Below are 19198 nucleotides of genomic sequence, written 5' to 3' on the forward strand. Positions count from 1 at the left end.
AAGCCGCTTCTCCAACGATTGGCCCTCTACGAAGGCGATCGCTCTGCCTCCCGTCAGATCCTCGTCTCTCACGAAGCAAATCTGACATGCTCCACCCCCCAGACACGCCGCCCTCTGTGACCATGTCAATCCCGGCTCGGGTCAACCCCTTCTCTCAGAGGGAGGACCTCAAAGGAGGCAAGATCAAGCTGTTCGACACCCCCAGCAAGTCCGTCATCTCCCTCACCTTCACCCTGCCCCCTCCACCAGACTGCGACGACCCTTCTGCGTCCGAGGAAGACGGCGCGCTACCAAGGAGGCACAGGCGCTGCCACTCGCTGCCGTGTACGCCCCCTCCGCACCTCGTATCGGCGCCGAAAACCGTCCTGACCGAGGAGGAGTCCACCTCTGAAGTAGACACTGTAAACAGTGAGACAAACAGAGAGAGTGAAGAAGAGAAGGAGATCAGGGAGGGGAGTGGGAATGATTCAGGTCTGCCTCTGTCCCTTAAACCCATGTCGCTGGACCAAGAGGAGGGGGGGGAGGAGGAGGAGGAGGAGGGGGGGGAGCCCATGGACTGTGCCAGCTCCCCAGACACACAAGACAGCACTTCATCTCCTTACTCCAAACTCTCCCCTCATCCGTCCCACTCGTCAACTCCCATCCAACCCTCCACCCCTCCCTACTCAAACGGCTGGGGGTCAGCCATCTCCAACGGGCCCCCGTGCCTGCCTCCCCTCTCTCATTTGGACAACAACAACGTGGTCGTGAGTCGACCCTTGAGCAACAACAACGGCTACCACTCTCCTCCCAGCGACCCCGGCGAGTCGTCCCCATACGGCTCCGGCAGCGGACACTCCCTGGACCAGGAGGAGGTGGTGTCCTGTCCCGGCTGCTGCCTCGCTGGCCTCCGCTTCCCCTCCATGTGTCTCAGAGCTCCACCGCGCAGAAACCCTTACAAGAACTTGAACGGGGACCACGCAGCCTCACGTGGGCTGCTTTGTCCGGGGCCCAAGGACATGCCCCCTTCTCCTACCCCCACCACCACCACCACCAGCCTGGAGCCAGGACTCGCCTTGCCGGGGGCACAGACATAAACTTCTCCAACACCAAGTGTGGAAACTCTGCACCAAAAGCTCTCCCCTGGGAATTAAGTGGGTCTTCTTCAAATTTGCACAGATTTTAACTTAGCAATACCCCGCTTGTTTTCTACACACACGTTGTGGTGCAGATCGGTTTATTAAAACACACTCCAGACGTTCTCCATGAAGGCTGTGGGACACAGGAACTGGTGTCTTTGCTGGCGAACTTGTTGCACGTCGCCCTCTGCTGGGCTGAGGGCGACGTGCACATCTGACTGATGAACGACAGCGTCCAGACGTGTTGAGCATGTAAACAGTTTCCTGTATATCCACACGTGTAAAGACTCTTATGACTGATATCGATGCTGAAATGAGGAATGTTAAGCTTAAGTATTATTATTACTGCTGCAATGACTTTTTGATGTTTGGTGCTGTTTCTGAATGAACAGGCAGTTTTTGCTTTATCGTCTTTAATTATCAAACGGGTGTATGGTGCACTGCTGGGCTGTGTGTTTGTGTAACATGGATATATATGTGTGTGTGAGAGAGAGGAAAGGTAAGAGTGTGTGCTGTACACCGTTCTTTTTGACCTTTTTTGTTTTGTTTTGTTGCTGCACAGGAATTATTATTATTATTATTATTATTATTATTACTTTTGGAAATGAATGGTCTAAGACCTGCTTATGAGATGTAAAGATTCTTATTATTTAAAGATGGAATTGAATAAAAAGATAGTTCTATGGATTACCGTGACATTTTGTCAGACCTTCTGTTTTTTCACATTTACAGTTTTGCGTGAAATGCCTCAAATATTTGGATGAATCCAAATGTCACGTTGACATTTATCCCAGTTTGACTAAGAGAAAGTAAAACCTCAAATCTTTTTTTACTCATGAAACAAGTTTGTCCTCCGTTTCAACTGTCACATTTCTCATCCTCCTCTTAAGTAGATTACAGCTTTTCAGCTCCTTTACTAAATCACCGGCTTTCAATTGACTCCTTATCTCTCCACCCCTTCCACCTTCCTGCTAACTGCAGTCTATCACTCTCCCCTGCAGCTTATTGCATCTCCTCCTCGGTGTGTCAGGTTGTCAGGCAAGTCGGTCTCCTGCAGCACAGGCTGTCGTTAAGACCGTCGCGCTCTTGCCCCCTTCATCCCGAGGTCACCTTCTGCCATGGAGCGGACCCCGCTGTGTCTGTGTGTCGCGGTCGCCCTGCTGATTACTGGTGAGTACTGAAGTTAAAATCACAGTGGTTGTTCTTTGAACTTCTCTGTAGCAATAAGCCATCCTCTCCTCTGCGGGCGCTCAGGCTCGCAAGGTTGCAAGTTGTGGCAATCGGACTTAACGGGTCAATGACCATCTGAGTGCGTGTGCTATTTTGGTGTACATGTTTCGTGCGAACTTCCCAGGGTCGACTGGGACAGTCTGTTACACTGCTGTGGAATCGCTGGACTTAAGATGCCTCCTGCGGTGGGATTGTCCCCGTGCCAGTCCTAATACCACCTACACCGTGCAGACAAAGACTCAGGGGTAAATCCTCCTGTGCGTGTGCGTGTGTACAAAGTCTAATAACCATCTGCAGACACCAGACACTTTACCCAACACTCAATTGTATTTTTAAGTTAGCTTATAACTTGATAATAACTTGATTATTGTGATTGTTGAGCTGTTATTAACGTTCTCAGTTAAAGGTTGAAGAGGCAGCATATTTATATTCATAAGCCTCTTTTTGTTCTTTGCTGAATGCTTGAAATTGCTCAGACTTATAAAACATGTGCCGGTGAAAGCCTGAGATCTGAGAGCTTATTTCTGCTTTTGCATCGTGCACCGAGTCGCCTTGTACCTAATGTGACACTTGACCTCTCTCAGGGACCCCTGGCAGGACGTACCGTGGTGCGTTTGGATCTCGTCCTGCAGCTGCGATGTCTCGCAGGCCTTCTCAAACTTTGAACTGTACAACATGATTCGTCTGGGTGTCCACCTCAGCCCCAGCTCCACTGTCTGGATGAAGCCACGCAAGTTCGACTACAGTGACTTCAGTCAGTGACACGTCCTGTAATATCCTTTCAGCATATTGTAATTCAAGCGGTCTGAGAGAAAAGACTTCTGCACATCTTTGTTTTCAGGCTTCTAAATCTAGCTCGTGGCCACTCACGGGTCATTTAGAGAGTTCATTTCAGTTCTTCAGGCTTTACAGGCCCACAGAAAACTGCCTTCCTGGGTTATCAATGGAATTACAATACGCTGAAAGGTTATTATGGAACTTTTGGCCAATGACCCCAACAATAAACTGCCTACCACAGCATTATTGTTGAGCTTTACAATGATTAACAGTCCCTCTCTCTCTCTCTCTCTCTCCTTTGCCTGCTCCAGCCTTCAGCCCTCCCTCTGTCTCGGCCTCTTTGAAAGACGAACAGCTGCTGGTGAAGGTGCAGTTCCCCTGTGCTGCCAACAGGAGGTGCTCTCTGGGGCGGTGCTGTCCCATCTCTGAATTGATTGACCCCTGGACCACAGTGACTGTGTACAACAAGCTCAATCACTCCGAGTACCAGGTCTGACTTCTGTTGTGTTGACATTCTCATTGATTAAACAAACACTTGGATGGTCCCTTTTTTTTTAATGTAAATGAATTCTTCCTTTTTGAATCTCTGGTTTTATTTTTGAAAAGCCAACTGCTTTTGGGTTTTCTTGCAGAGCCGTACAGTTTGGACCCAGCAAGTTGTGTCCCATGTGGAGTTCTCAGGTTTGTCTCCAGGTCAGAACTACTGTGCTGTGGCCAACTTCTCCTTCCCGACCTTCTCCATGGCGGCTTCCCCGAAGTCTGCCCCTCAGTGTGTGGAGACCGTTTCCAAATCAGGTGAGACGGGGACTGAAGAGGAGTCAGATTTTAACTTTAGAAGCGTTTATATAGTTGTATAGCCTGTGTTGTGTTTTCTCCTCAGGGCGGCTGCTGCCTGCGCTGTTTCTGGGAATCGGGCTGACTTCTCTGTTCATAGTTCCACTTCTCACCGTGTTTCTGAGAAGACCCAGACGAGCTGAACCAACCACTGAAAATCAACCAAAGACTCCGGTATGATAGAAAAGAATTCGTTGATTCGTTGCTATTTCTCCTTGACGGACTTTTCACCTTTTTCTTAAGGCGTCCATTCATGATCCAGTCTCTTCGGTCCCCCTCCCCCCGGTCCCTGTCGACCCTCGTGACATCCACCTGGAGTTTGTGAGTCTTGCAGCCAGCGCTGGACAAAGGTTTGGCTGAACCCATCATACATCACTAAAGGGAAAGAAACGCTCTGGGTTGTTTGCATTTCTTTAAGTCTTGGACGGCGCTGAGCCCAGGATGCAGCGACGGCGCCCTGTCGACATGCCCCTGCAAACATAGTGTCATCAGATCGGAAGGAGAGGAGACATCCGTCTGAAGAAGGTGGCCAATGACTTATACGTACAGTCTAAGACTAGGAATTCAATTCTCCATCGAGGACCTCGACACACACCAGTGATCCTCTCCGTCCCGACCCCGGATCAGGTGCGGCTGCGTGCTGGGACAGCGAGATGGAACCGGAGCGAGGCCTGGACCGTGGTATCAGCATCCCAGCTGTGTCTGACTCTTCTTAGAAGACATGTGGCAAAAATGGAGACTGAAAGACGACTGCTACTGTGTCATCTTTGACCTCTGACATTAATTTATCGTGGACCTTGAATGGAGTCCGTTGCTCTGAAGGTGAAAGGTCACGACCCTATATTGAATGTATTGTTGAAAGTAACATGTAATTCTGTCATCAAGTGATAGAAATGTGGCTCCCCATTTTAACCATACGAGCACATTCCTCTCGTAGGATATGAGTCAGAGTGAGAGGGTCAGAGACTCGACTGGTGAGTGAGAGCCACCAATGAAGCAGAAATGGTTTATCGGACAAGTCCAAAAAGAGCTGTTTTCCTGTGTATGTACCACTGATTCAGTGAAAAATCTAAATCGGGTTGCGGTTCTTCCCCCTCCAGTGACACTAAACAGGCCGGTCCAAACCATAAGCTTCATAAACAAGAACGTCCGACTCCCCATATACGGCCAACGGCTCCTCAAAAGTGATAACGGGGGCTGGTTTTCTCCGATCATTCGTTGCTCTTTCTGACTCACAGTTGCCCCATCGGAGCTTCGCCTCCTCTTACCCGTGACTGACACCTCATCCTGCCTCCTGCGTGAAAACAAGGAACATCTTGACAGCTCGCTCTTCTGCCTTCTGTTTTGCTGGTGTTGCATTCTTTCCGCAACATTGGGGAACATTTTGGGGGGGGTTTGGCCGTCCAGCATTGTTTGTTTCCCCTTCTACTTTTTCCAGAGTCCACAGAGACCTGGGGGGTTATCCAAAGCTCAACCTACAAGCCAGTGTGTATGGCTTTTATTAATAAGCATAGTGCGTATTATGCTTGTGGGAGGGATGGTTGATGTATGAAGCAAGGAGCTGGCTTGTGTGACGGAGCACCTGACAACACAACAGTCACGCTGGACCTTTTGTTTATTCCCTTTTCTGCTGTTTGCAGTAATTCTTCTGAAAGTATCCGCTGGGGTGTCGTGTTGCTGATCATGTGGTTGTGTATTGTGGCATGCACATGTGGAGTGAACTGCAGCAAATCATGTACAAGTGTATCAAGGTTATATTGAAACTGTGGTTGGAATACTTTAATTGAATATAAATTGTGTTTTTGAACATGTTGGCCATTTCTTTGAGTTTATAGATCATTTGAAGTCATTATGTAGAATTTAATTATCTTTTTACATTTGTGATACAATGACCTACTATATATTGAGATGTATATTAAATGACATTTTATTTAGAACAAATATTTTTAATTACTTATTTAATAATAGTAAGTATGTCAAAATAAACATGGTCATAAATTAGTATGTTGAATATGAAGAAAAACGATACTATGACGTTATTTAAAAATGTTTAGACGTTATATTGTGCCTTTATTTTGACTTTTATGTCCAAATAAATAATAATACATTTTATTTGGAGGCGCCTTTCAAGACACCGTGCAAAATACAAGAGCAACACAGCAGGAGAGCAGACAAAGAGATAAGATGGAGACACAGGAAGAAAGAGAAGAGGAGGAGGGGGGGGGGGGGGAAGGATACAGGATGATGGAGACTACAGAGAGGCCCGTTTGAACAGGTGAGTTTTGAGTTGGGACTTTAATAGTGTCGGATGTGTGGAGGGATGGAGATCCAGAGCCTGGGAGCAGCTGAAGGTGGTGCAGAGGATGAGCGGGAGGGGGTATACTCCTGAAGGAGGTCACTTAGGTAGGTGGGGGCGAGTTTTTGTAGTTGATCCGGGATTGAACAGGGAGCCAGTGAAGTGTCAGGAGAATGGGGGTGATGTGTTCGGAGGAGTTGGGTGATTTGAAGTCGTTTGGTTGGAAGGGCAGAGAGAACAGCGTTGCAGTAGTCGATCCGTGATGTCACAAAAGCGTGGACCAAGACTTACTGGATTGGGACAGGGACGGGCGGAGTCTGGAGATGTTGCGCAGGTGGAAAAGAGCAGTGCGGGTGATGCTCTTTATGTGGGGGGGGCAAAGGAGAGGGTGCTGGAGAACGGTACGGAGAAGCCATCGGTGGAGTTTTGGAGCCGATGAGAAGGGCCTCAGTTGTGTCCTGGTCATCAGGTCCAAAGGTCTTGTGGGCAGGTGGTGAGGGATGTGGGCGGGAGGGCAGTATGTCGAAGTAAATCATGAATAAAGTCATACCAAGTGTTGCCGAATTTCAAAAACCTATTAGATTGTGTGGCCTTTGTTGTATTAAGGCATTAATTAGGTTGTTAATCTGTGGCATTTAACACGTCAGTAATTAAACAAACAGAACGCACACGTCACAACAGAAAGTATCTTCAGGAACGTATAGCTTGTGCTGAAATCACACGCACTAACGTTTCATGTCTTTCTATGGCTATGTTTCTATGGCAGGAAATGCTTAGTCACTGGCTCTGTGACTCACCGACCCTCTGGGGGTTCGACTTGTTTCTACCTCCAGCCTTGACGGTAAGACCGTCCACAGATGGTCAGCAATGCTCAATTAAGAAACATGTTGCGCGCCATAAACGCTGCATAGCGGCACGACTTTGGGCTAAAATGATACAAAACACAAACGCCGGCTACGTTTCACTTGTATCAACAATCTTTTATTTGGCCATACATTTCATCCATTCATTTAATAATTAATATACATTATATATACACACACATAAGAAAGACAACCACGTCCTTGTTTAACCATCTTGCAGGAAAGGTTGGCAGTGCATTCGTGGCCTTTTTAACAGTGTCATTGGGTTTCTTTCATACACACATGGCATCAGTCGGAGCCACACCGTCGTGTGTTCGTGCTGCAAAGGTTCGATCCAGTTTAGCCTCGTCTCAGCAGTCGGCGTCCTGCTCATCTGCGCCAGTACTGAAGAGAAATCCATCAAAGGAAACTGTTTCCAGGGGGACACTAACAAGTGATGCACACAAACATGGCTGGGACACGCTCGTTGTCTCCACCGCTTACAGACTTTAAATAACTTAATTATTCTTGTGGCTCCTGGACAAATCTCACATACCTGAGCAAACTTGTGTATCTGGTCGACCACAGCAGCAAACAGAGCCCCCACGCTCTCATCAATCAGACTCTGCATGTAATGGACTGCCTCCTCGTCCGACAGGTCCAATCTGAACTTGTCCTGCACCTGGAGGCGATTTAAGATTATATAAATGAAGCCGATGAGACATTTCTTCCTTTCCAGTCACTACAAACGTACCTTCTTCACTGTCTTGTCGGGCTCCAGGGCGATGTCAGGAATGTTGGCGTCGACCATGAGAGAGAACAGATTCAGGATCAGGTTGGAGTATCTGAAGAAATGGAGGGACGAAGGATGTGTTTAATCTTATTTACATTTAATGCTTTGAACAAATGGTCGGCAATAATCCAAAAATGTAGTTATTAGTGTGTGTGGTGTCTTTACCTCCTGAGGTGCAGGAAGGCGGTGTAGCACTGCTTCCTGAACTCCTGGTACTGCTCACTCTGCATGCCTCCCATCCCCTCCACCATCTCTTTGCTCAGCTTCATGGGCGGAGGCAACGGTTTGGGGTCTCGACCCAGGATGTAGCCGAAGTCGATGTGGAAGAGCTTCCCTGGACATGAGAAGATAATATTCTAGAACTTCTCCATACACGAGGATGTTAATAAAAAGAGTATCTGGAAGGACATGTTTGCCTCACCGGTCTTTGTCAGTAGCAGATTGTCCAAGTGTCTGTCTCCGACTCCTAAGATGTATGTGATGACACAGTAACCAGCTGGAAGGACGCGGAGAGAGACAACATTCATCAGACTACTCTGAAGGAAGATCACGATCTTCTCGTGGCTGTTAAAACAAACTGACTCACCGCAGCTCTTCACGTAGGTGTCCATGACCTCGGAGCTGATGCCGTACGGTCCTTTTTCACTCGGTGCATGCTTCCTGAAGAAGCTCTGTTGAAACAAATGTGAATTAAAAAAAAAAAGGACGGGTCATCTCAGCGTAACCTGATCGTTTCTACAACTCACCTGGATGTTGCCTTCAGTACCCAGGACCTCCGCAACAGGGACGGACTGAACAAACTGCATAAACCCTGGAACAAATAAAAGAAATGAATCAGTAAATATGGACTTAATAGATTAAGAAAATAGAATTGTGTGTTTATATGGGAGCCTAACAGAGTGATGCGTGTTCACGACTTCTCACCGTGCTTGGTGCTGGTGGCCAACACTTTGTACGGCGTCAACTTCAGATCCAAATTCTCTTTCCTCAAGAGCTATGAGCCCAAACAACAAAAACAAATATTGTGCCTGGTAGTCTTATTAAGTGATACTAAAACCACCACCAAATGCATTCATTTACCATCCGTAGAGTATTCTTACTTTGTCCATGAGCGAGATGATCTGGAGGATGAGCTGATCCTGTCTCAGGTCGTCTCCATGTTTGAAGATAACTGGGTACATGGCTCCATCCTCAGCCTTGAAGATCAACTTGGCTGGCATCAGAGCGCTCTGACACACACACACACACACACACACACACACACGGAAAAAAGACTCAATGTGTCACACAGATACGGGTTTTTAGATTTGTGAGGACAAAAGTGACTTTGTCTTGTACCTTGAAGAGTGTGGCCGTCTCGGGGACGATGCCTCTGATCCTGATCTCCGGCTCCAGAGGAAGAGGAATGGGCTCGATCTCTGAGAGATTCACCTTCTCATTGTCGGCCAGCAGAGCCTGCAGCCGCTCCGTCTGCGAACACACGGGGAGGAGGCGCGCTGCCGTTAGGTAAACCCCGAGAACATGCTGTATAGGTTTAGCAAGTATTTGCATTTGCAGGTATTTTGTAAAATCACCTTCTTCTTGCGATTTCCGCTCTCCCTTTGCACGGCTTTCATCAGCTGCACCAGTCTGTCTACAAACGTCTGCTGGGCGGCCAGCAGCGACCGCATCACCCTCACGCTCTTATCACCCTGCAGGGAAGGGACGAAGACAAATATACATCATACGACCAAAGAAATAGTTACAACTTTCTTTCCACATGCATGCGAGGAAGTGCCTGACCTTGAGTAGAGCCTGACTGAACCTCCTCATGACGTTCAGGTACATCTCGTGGGTCTTAGGATCTCTCTGCTGAGTGTCCTGATCCTCACACTCCACGATCACGTACCTGAAGGAGACTCAGACGGATGAATATAAAACACAAGGACATTTTCGCTGATGACAAACTAAGAGGAACAGCTACTCACCAATACAAGTAGTTGGCAAGGGTGGAGTTCTTGCACGCTCGGGAGATGAGGAATGTGCACAAGTCCTGCTGCAAAGGAGATACAGACACAGAGACACGTCGATGCCAGACTCAAACTAATAGATTGTGTCTCTTGTGGAACAGGACTCCCTGTTGCTTCAACAACCGGTGTTTGTCCATGAGCCATGTATGCCATCTGTATTCCTCTATGAGAGAGTCTCTTTTCTCACCTCTTGATTTTCTCCGTCGGCTCCTTCCTTGCCTTTTTGCGTGGCAGACGAAGGTCCAGATGTGCCGGACAGGATCTGGGAACTACACAAAGAGTAAAAATCAGAGAACGTGACAATTAAAAACTTAAAAGCACTTTTTTTTTTAACGTAAACTGATGAGATGGTGTGTTCAGGACTGTTTTAGCTTCGCCTGCAGAGTCTGGCCCGAGCTCTGCAGAGTCACGCCAGTAAAATCACAAAACCCTAAGAGCTCATTACGGCTTCTGAAAGAAAAATAATCCAATTCTGCAAATACTTTCCGAGTTAAATTTAGATCGAGGCAGTAAAAAACAAAAACAAGAGAGAACAAAAATCTGAAATCACTGGAGGCAGAACAAACATTTTGCTTGTCAGTGCAGTTTTTCAACATTTGTATCAAGTGACGCCAACAGAACCTCCACATGTGCTTTCTGTCAAAGCTGCTCGTAGTGCCGACTCATTTATGATCCACAACCAGAGTAGCCGTTATAACTTCTCATCAGAGTTCTGACCTGTCCATCGTGGAGTCGTCTGAAAGTCCCTGGCCGTCTTTCTTGCTGCCTGGCTCCAGGCCCCCCAGAATATCACTGAAGTTCTCGTACTTGAGCGCCTGAACCAGCTGGAGAAGATACATCAGCAGGTCCTAGAGAGAGAGGAGAAGAGTTTCTTTCCAAAGTACTTCATATGTTGGATTGAAAGCTCAGGTTCATCATTAAAGTCCTCAGTCCTCCATCAGTCCTCCATCAGTCCTCCCACACCTACCTCATCATCTGCCTGCTGCAGGCGCGCCACAGCGTAGCGTCTGACCGTGGGGTTGGTGAACTGAGAGGACAGCAGCTCCAGGGAGTCCTCCACATCCATCGGCCTCCACTTCCCCAGCAGCTCCAGAGCCTGCTTGGCCTCCTGGGGCAGATCCCAGTTCACACACTTGAGGAACTTTGTTAGGGCCTGCGGCGAGAGGAGGAGGAGGAGGAAGAGGAAGAGGGGGAAGCATTGAACATTTGGGAGATAAAAAGGATTGGTGTGGCGGAGCAGAATATAACAAACACACCCACCTTCTCCTGTGTGGTGAGGTAGTATCTGAACTTCCACACCAGGTCCTGCTCTTCAGAGCTCAGCTGCTTGGTTGGAGGGTAGCTCACGATGATCTGTTGGTGCATACAGACACACGGCGATCAAAGGCAGACATGGTAAAGACACGCCAAACAGAAAAACAGTTTGTTCTGGTACTGAGCTCAGGTACATTCAACCAAATGTCCCCCACGATACTGCTGAAGTGCTTATTGGTTTTATTTGATGACTTTGCACTTGTTACTTACATTAAGCTGGTCACGTGTGGCGGCGTTGGGCTTCAGGTCGTGATCTGAGGGCCCACTGCGGAGGCTACGAGCCAGTTTGTGATGCTTGCTCTCAACCAGGTTCTCCTGGAGAAATAACATGAATTGGAAAATACTGCATACACACTATAAATTAAACGTGCTTAATCATCGTTTTATTTTCACTTAAATGTACATGATGCTAATTCAATTGTTTTTGCAAATTACTAATGATATTAAAACCGCAATAAATGTATTTTCTCTACAATGTAAGTGTGCTTATGTCCTCTCACCATCCCCATCTGTGGGTCAGGAACTTTGACGATGTCACAGCTGGTGAGAACAGGTGAAGCGTCGTCTCCATCCTGAGAGGACAGAGTGAAACACACGATCAGCTGGCACCGTGTCCAGTGTTATTCAAGGATCTTGTACGTCGAAATGCACCGAGTTACTTAGAAATACCTTCTCGTAATAGACAATGCTGGATTCCTTGTCATTTGTTTTGACACGGGGAAACTCCACCATGAGGTACATGAAGTTAGAGCTGCGTTTCTCACTCTGCAGAAACAGAAATGAGGAAAGCGTTGAGGCAAAAATGGCCTTTTTGACCACGACAGGAACAAAGAAATATCTCAACCCTCTCACCTCGTTGATCATCTCGATCTCTCTGAAGGTCAGACGGTCCAGCCAGTCGACCTTCACCATGTGGCCCTGTCGGTGGGCCTTCGTCAGCTGGATCGGAGGAAGAAAAAGGTCAACAACAGAGGATGAGGTTTTGTTGCAGCAGCATAAGTGGCTGATGTGCAAACAGCTCATGCTCAAATCCAGTGCCAGCAGCCAATCCAGCATCTCTGGTCACACACTCGGCGCAGTGTGGCGCAGTGTGGGTGTCGGGAATGTAAGCACACATTTGGCCAGGAACAGGAAGCCGACAACTCAGCTGGTTAGAATTAGTACTCACTCTTTAAAACAACATATGAACTGGTAGCAGCCGAGAACAAACGTTGGATCTTATTAGGTCAACTGAACTAATTAATTCATTATCCAATCAGATAATGTTCGCATGAAACTAACTCCCTGACACACTCCCCTAAATGTTTCAAAAAGCTGCAACAAGTTGCCAAATGTTTTCTTGTGTCCACTCATGCATACACACTTACACAAGATACAATAACGTATGGCGACACGTGTGTGTGTTGCTTTGAAGAACGCAGCCGTACACCTCGACAGAAGTGTTCACACCAACATCTGGGTCAGAATGCACTGAATGGGTTTCACACAAAGAACAATCCAAGTGTTCGGGAATTTAACGGATGAAGGAAGTATTTGTACGTTTGATTATGATGTGAACTTCCCCTGACGCAGTCTGACATGTTTTAATGTTTTAATGTGATGATCTTCAGCTAAGCAGCGCCCGACAAGTGGAAATTATTTTTTGTTGCAAATCTCTCTCTCTCTCTCTCACACACACACACTCTCTCTCTCTCTCTCACACACTCTCTCTCACACACTCACTCTCTCTCACACACTCTCTCTCACACACTCTATCTCTCTCTCTCTCTCACTCTCTCTCACACACTCTCTCTCTCACTCTCTCACACACACACACTCTCTCTCTCACACACTCTCTCTCTCTCACTCTCTCTCACACACTCTCTCTCTCTCTCTCTCACACACACACACTCTCTCTCTCTCTCTCACACACATCTCACTCTCTCTCACACACTCTCTCTCACACACTCTATCTCTCTCTCTCTCACTCTCTCTCTCACTCTCTCACAATCATCACCTCTTCTCACACTCAACTACTCCTCACACTCATACTCCTCTCTCACACCATACTCCCTCTTCTCAGCCTCATACTCTCTCTCACACTCATACTCTCTCTCACACTCATACTCTCTCTCACACTATCTCTCTCTCTCTCACACTATCACTCTCTCACACTCACTCTCTCTCTCACACTCACTCTCTCTCTCACACACACACACTATCTCTCTCGCTCTCACACATCACACTCTCTCACACACATCACACTCTCTCTCCAGCACTCTCGCTGCACTCTCTTCTCTCACTCTCGTCACACTTCCTCATCATACACTCTCTCACACACACCTCTCTCTCCCCACACACACCTCATCTCAACACAACTATCTCCTACTCTCTCTCACACATTCACTCTCTCTCTCTCTCTCTCGCTCTCTCTCACACTCTCTCTCTCACACACACGCTCTCTCTCACACACTATCTCTCTCTCTCTCACACATTCACTCTCTCTCTCTCTCTCTCGCTCTCTCACACTCTCTCTCACACACGCTCTCTCTCACACACACACACTATCTCTCTCTCTCTCTCTCTCGTTCTCTCTCTCTCTCACACATTCACTCTCTCTCTCTCTCACACACTCTCTCTCTCTCTCTCTCTCTCACACTCACTCTCTCTCACACACACACTCTCTCTCTCTCTCTCTCTCTCTCTCTCACACACACACACACACACACTCTCTCTCTCTCTCTCTCACATTCACACACACTCTCTCTCTCACTCTCTCACTCTCTCTCACACTCTCTCTCTCTCTCTCTCTCACACACACACACACACACACTATCTCTCTCTCTCTCTCACATTCACACACACTATCTCTCTCTCTCTCTCACATTCACACACACTCTCTCTCTCTCTCACACACTCTCTCTCTCACTCTCTCTCTGCATTGCCAACACTAATGCCTCCATTTGTACTCACATCACCTAGTACCTCCAGGTCAGGGCCCTGGAATAGATGATTTAGAAACGGCTGGTGGGTTTTTATCCTTTTCCCCACACACACACGTTTTTCATGTCATCTCACCCTTATCTTCTCTTTCAGCCATTATGTCACACACACACTCCTTTTTCTCTGCAATCCTTAAACCCGTTGTCCTGTCCACACACATACAGTACTGTACCTTGGCGAGTCTGCCCATCTGGTCCTCTGTCAGACTGCTGCTGGTTCGTCCTGGTGTGGTGGTAGGCTCTCCTCCATCCCCCTCCACCCCCGGCCAAACCTTCAGGTCATGCATCCCTTGACGGAACATACTAGAAGACGACAGCAGGAGGTGTTTTAAGATTACATACAAGTGCTTTTTTTGTTGTAGTTTTAGTGCACTTTATAAATATAAAATATTTCAACCTGGACGTTAGACTCACCCATATTTGCCAAACAGGGTGACGGTGGTTCCCCCGACGGGGACGGCTCTGCCGGGTCCATAGATGTCCCACACTGTGAGAGCAACCTGGGCACTTTGGGGAAGGTCTGGGTACTTGACTGGCAGCCGCAGCCACTCGTTCCAGCTGTGGAGAGGAGGGAGGGGGGGGGAGAGAGAGAGGGTCAGAAGAAAGAGATAAAAGGGGATTTGCTAGTTTTGCATAGAGTTTTGTGTCTTTTCAGCTCTGACAAAAGGTCAGACTGAAAGGAATATGGTATTTGGCAGACTGGTTCTCACTTCCAACGTGTGCTGAACGCTTTGTACGAGGTGCGAACGGGCAGGGCGAGAGGTTTTCCTTCAGCAAACACCTGACAGGTGACGTAGAGGTCCGAGCAGTTCTCCTGGTAGAGGCCAGAGAACCGCAGCATCGGGTCTTCGAGCAGGGCTTTGTAGCTCTTCTGCTCTCGTTTCCCCTCTAAACTGCCTCTGGAAGAAGAGCGAGGAGACAGAAGGGCGATGAAGAAAGATAAACACTTGTCCTCTCACAAAGTCAACATTTGAAAGTGGAAGTTTTGCTTATTTTTCTGGTGTTTCCTCGAACACAATACATAGATGTCTTTGACTAATGACTAATTTAATGTTTATTTATGGAATATAAACACAACTAAACATTATTATAATTGTCAATGGATGTGTAGAGTATTCTTTTGACAGTTTGATTACAATTTGATAGATGAACAGTCTTTAATGAATAATAAAAACATGTCAAAGACACACATTTCACATGTCATGTCACAAGATAGATTAGTTACACCGCTGGATCAAAAGCGACGCAGGAAGTACAAAACTTACATCTTAAGTTGAACGTTGATGTCCAAGTCACAGCTGTAAACATAGTTGAATTTATCAGTGTCCATCTTCCGACGGGAAAACACTTAACTTTAACTAAAAACCTGCAGATTTCAACATGAAGTCCCGGGCGGTTATACGAGACTTTGCGAGCGGTTAGGTTTGCGACAAGGCCTCGGCTCAACACAAAAACATTCCCCGGAACCCCGTTTAAATTACTACTACTGCTCACACGGATACCTTATCAGTCTTTACAAAAGTCTAAAACGATAACTTTGCGTGCCTGTATTCACGGTAAAGACATTATCTTAACGGCTGTCTCACCGGGCATGATTTGATGTTTTTCATAGCTACATACAACAACACAGCATCAGCCAAAATCTACAGACAGGCTAAAGTAGTCGATCATCGATGCAGCAGGAGTGATAAAACTAAGCAGGCGATCGTGTTATCGTGGATTGATTTATCGAGCCTGATTAGACCAAGGCGGAAGTAGAAAAGAGGCGGGGTTTACACTGACAGCATGCTTATTAAAGGGACAGTGCACACAATAGCGGAACGTTGACAAATCATTATTTTGGCAATAAGAAATATTATATATTATATACACGTCTTATTTATTTATTCTCTATTTATCTGTATCTATTCTGTTTCCCCTCTGAAGATCAAAAAAGGCTTAGCTTGTCATTACTTATTTCAGTTACTTTCTGTATTTATTGGCGTCTGCTCCAAGAACTAGGGAACAATAAAGATGTATCTTATCTTATAATGCAATGTTTTGTACTAATATAAATAATATCTGTGTTTTTTTTGTTTTTCCCCATGACAACTGAGCAAACTCAATTTGATTAAAAACTCAAAATCAATTGGTTAAAAGCTACACCTCCTCTATGTATAATATTATGTTAATCTTTTAAGTATTTTGGTTAATTAACATGCAGTTGAATACATATTGTACATTAATGTATACATTGAGGATAACAAAGAAACACATTATGGATATACTAGCTATTATGGTTTTAATATTGCTCTTTTAAAGCTTTTAATGTATGTTTATGACAGTTATGGAAATATGCAGATTAATTAAATCAAGTTTTTCACAGCATGAGTATACTGGCCTCTTGGGGCACAGTTTGTCTGTATGGAAGATATGTATTGACTGTGAAGAACTCCCAACAAAAACACTCCCGTTACCAAACATGATGACAGCCCTTTCAAACAGAAAGTTCACCACAATTAAAACGCACTTGTCCCCAATTAAGTGCATATCCGTGAAGGGCAGCAGGCGTGTGAAAGGAAAATCCTCATCTTTTGTTTTGACGGGGTCCTCCCTTTTCATCAACGCTGACGACAACCGGTTGTCATGTCAGGGTGTGAACTCATCGTCAGGATATTGTATGGGACCCTCAGGCTCTGAAGAGGTCAGCACCACCCGAGTTGAACTTATGGAAGAACATCTGCCGTTCAAACATCTTCCTTCGTTTATTGAAATCTATTGAAGGTTGAAACTGACCTCTGGCATGCTCAAGCTATCAGCTGTTATTATTATTATTATTTATTGTTACCTTGCTCATATTAATGGCACCAGTATTCGAACTGCAACAAGTCTCCTTAGAAACAATGTACAGCTTGAGAGGCAACTGTGAGTCATACAAATCGAATGAATGAAGAAGCACCCCCGACTGATGAGGGAGGACTATCAACACTCTCCGACTACTGCAGGGGCACCAGAGAAAAAGCACGTAAAACGCCACGTTATGAGGCCCCGGGGCCTCCTGTGAAAGGCTTGAGAGGATTTTTTCCTATGATCTCGCACCTCAGACTGCAAACAACTGGAAGAAGATGAGCTAATGTTCTGTTGGCCCGGGCAGGGACACTGTGCTGCACAGGGTCAGATCACATTTTATACTTTTAAGATTACACAGAAATGCACACGCCTGCACAACATACAGTAAACTAAAGTTCCAACGGATGATATATAAGTTTGATATTGAAATCGAGAATATATAGGCCAAATTATGTACACAAGCACACGCCCCTTTGTGATTAAACATATTAAAAAGTGTTAAAAAATTGATTTATTCTTTTGAAGTTGAGCTTGAAGATTCGTTCTTGACCTTGGACATAGCAGTCTGACAAAAAGGACTCTTATCACAAGGGTTATTAACTCTTAATATACTCATAAATAGCAAAGTGTGATAATATTGACCGAAGAGGTTGAATATATGATATATGTTTCTTCTTACCTGACACACTCTGCATGTCCGTTATTCCTTTGGGGTTGGACGGGACCCGCATGAGGTCACGGATGTTAACAATGTGACATCATTAGTATGAGGTCATTCTTGGAGGTCGACAGGGCTCGAGGTTACCGCAGAAATGCATATGTGTGCAGACGAGTGTGTATACACATACAGACGGGACAAACCAACATTATCTCTGACGCATGAAGATCATCTAGTCATTTAGTGTTTTGATGATGGTGAGTTTATGTATATAGCATTTCAGCAACAAGTCAATTCAAGAGAAACAATTTCAAACCTTCATTATAGAGCCAAGAGTATAAAACATCTAAACATCCCATCCCTCTTTCTTTCCTCTCTTTCTCCCTGCCCTCCGTCTCACCTCTCTCCTACCCTTCCCTCTCTTAGTCACCACATGGATGTGTCATTGTTTCTATCACTTTAGAAGTTCATGCCCAATGAAGCGCAGCGAGGTGATCTCCGGAGTGCCAAAAACAGCGCCAAGATCTTTACCCCCCCTCCACGCAAACCACCACCTCCTCGTTCCCCAAAAGATGGCACCGCCGACACCTTCTTCAGCCAGGCCTGTGGGCCACATGACGGCGCTGACCACACCTCCACGCCAGGCTCGTAAAGCCCCAGGATTTATAAATAAGGGAGCAAAAAGGGGGAAAGGAACCAGAAGCTGACCAGACCAGATGAAGATGATGCTTGTCGGGGTTAACTGGGTTCTTGCAGCTGCAGGTTTTCTTCTCTGGACCAGTGTTGGGTCTGCTGCTCCCATGGTGTGCCACTTCAACTCCAGAGGTGAGATCTAAAATCTAATCTGAACGTCTCCAATCTTTCTGAGTTCATTTTTTGACTGCCATGTGCCGTTCCAGCACTGTGTGAGTTCGAGGGGAGGCACTACTCGCTGGGTGAATCCTGGATGGACAACGCTTGTATGCAGTGCACCTGTCTGCACCCTATCGGCGTCGGATGCTGCGAGACGTGAGTACACAAACATCCTGCGTTTTTTAGTGTCCAGATGCAAAGTTAGAAAAGTTACCACATCGTGGGGGATTTAAATCGATGGTTTTGAGTTACTTGTACTTTACTTAAATTACCTTGAAGATTCCAAGTACTGAAAGTAAAAGTAGTCATGATGCAGAGCTATTATATATTCTGACGGCCGAGGTATTTCTTTAAGCCTTAAGTGATTAAAAAACTGAAAACAAAAAGCCAGTCTTCTCCTTTACCTTGATAACCGTCCAGGGTGCATCGGCCGGTGGATTTCCCTGCGTGGTGTGAGGTGCGTGTGGAGCAAGGGACCTGCCAAGTGTCGCTGGTCCAGACGGCCGACCCCCGCCTGCCCTGCTCCCCAGGTGACAACATGAAGGACCCCGTCCACGGATCGCTTCAGCTGCAGCAGCTCGACTGGTAGAAAACCAGCGAATATTTGTTCTATTCATCTGCCTGTGAAGCCAACACTCACTATAGTTAAACACCAGTAACCATGT

General features: G+C 46.4%; 4 protein-coding genes across 5 annotated transcripts in view; 3 read left to right on the forward strand and 1 right to left on the reverse strand.

The window, feature by feature from the left end:
• tesk1b (testis associated actin remodelling kinase 1b) overlaps positions 1–1814 on the forward strand; it is an 11585-nt gene extending 9771 nt beyond the window's left edge. Inside the window, exon 10 of the mRNA XM_029454539.1 lies at positions 4–1814. Within this exon, the coding sequence (XP_029310399.1) occupies positions 4–1076 (1073 nt within the window). The 3' untranslated portion in view covers positions 1077–1814. The remainder of the gene's footprint in view (positions 1–3) is intronic.
• A 477-nt stretch (positions 1815–2291) lies between these two features.
• Positions 2292–5800, forward strand: LOC115023774 (uncharacterized). The gene is made up of 6 exons (XM_029455010.1): positions 2292–2593; positions 2933–3102; positions 3437–3615; positions 3758–3920; positions 4006–4133; positions 4203–5800. The coding sequence occupies exons 1-6, from the start codon at positions 2451–2453 to the stop codon at positions 4317–4319; spliced, it is 900 nt and encodes a 299-aa protein (XP_029310870.1). The 5' UTR covers positions 2292–2450; the 3' UTR covers positions 4320–5800.
• A 1410-nt stretch (positions 5801–7210) lies between these two features.
• On the reverse strand, positions 7211–15856 carry pik3c3 (phosphatidylinositol 3-kinase, catalytic subunit type 3). Of its 2 annotated transcripts, XM_029454781.1 has the most exons (26): positions 15460–15856; positions 14905–15093; positions 14609–14752; positions 14368–14497; positions 14166–14192; positions 12066–12152; positions 11883–11978; positions 11714–11785; positions 11424–11528; positions 11160–11252; positions 10867–11052; positions 10617–10747; positions 10087–10168; positions 9858–9925; positions 9673–9778; positions 9465–9581; positions 9229–9360; positions 8991–9119; positions 8815–8884; positions 8637–8701; positions 8477–8561; positions 8312–8386; positions 8056–8224; positions 7852–7942; positions 7654–7779; positions 7211–7502 (listed from the first exon to the last, which is right to left on the reverse strand). In XM_029454781.1, the coding sequence occupies exons 1-26, from the start codon at positions 15522–15524 to the stop codon at positions 7488–7490; spliced, it is 2655 nt and encodes an 884-aa protein (XP_029310641.1). In that variant the 5' UTR covers positions 15525–15856; the 3' UTR covers positions 7211–7487. The 2 variants fall into 2 exon arrangements, with proteins under 2 accessions (XP_029310641.1, XP_029310642.1); XM_029454782.1 differs by lacking the exon at positions 14166–14192.
• A 2541-nt stretch (positions 15857–18397) lies between these two features.
• On the forward strand, positions 18398–19194 carry msmp1 (microseminoprotein, prostate associated 1). Its single transcript, XM_029454369.1, has 3 exons — positions 18398–18506; positions 18581–18689; positions 18954–19194. Exons 1-3 carry the CDS (start codon positions 18398–18400, stop codon positions 19120–19122), a joined length of 387 nt encoding a protein of 128 aa, XP_029310229.1. The 3' UTR covers positions 19123–19194.
• Positions 19195–19198: the final 4 nt, after the last annotated feature.

The sequence above is a fragment of the Cottoperca gobio genome, chromosome 18, assembly GCF_900634415.1.
Source record: "Cottoperca gobio chromosome 18, fCotGob3.1, whole genome shotgun sequence".
Classification (NCBI taxonomy): domain Eukaryota; kingdom Metazoa; phylum Chordata; class Actinopteri; order Perciformes; family Bovichtidae; genus Cottoperca; species Cottoperca gobio.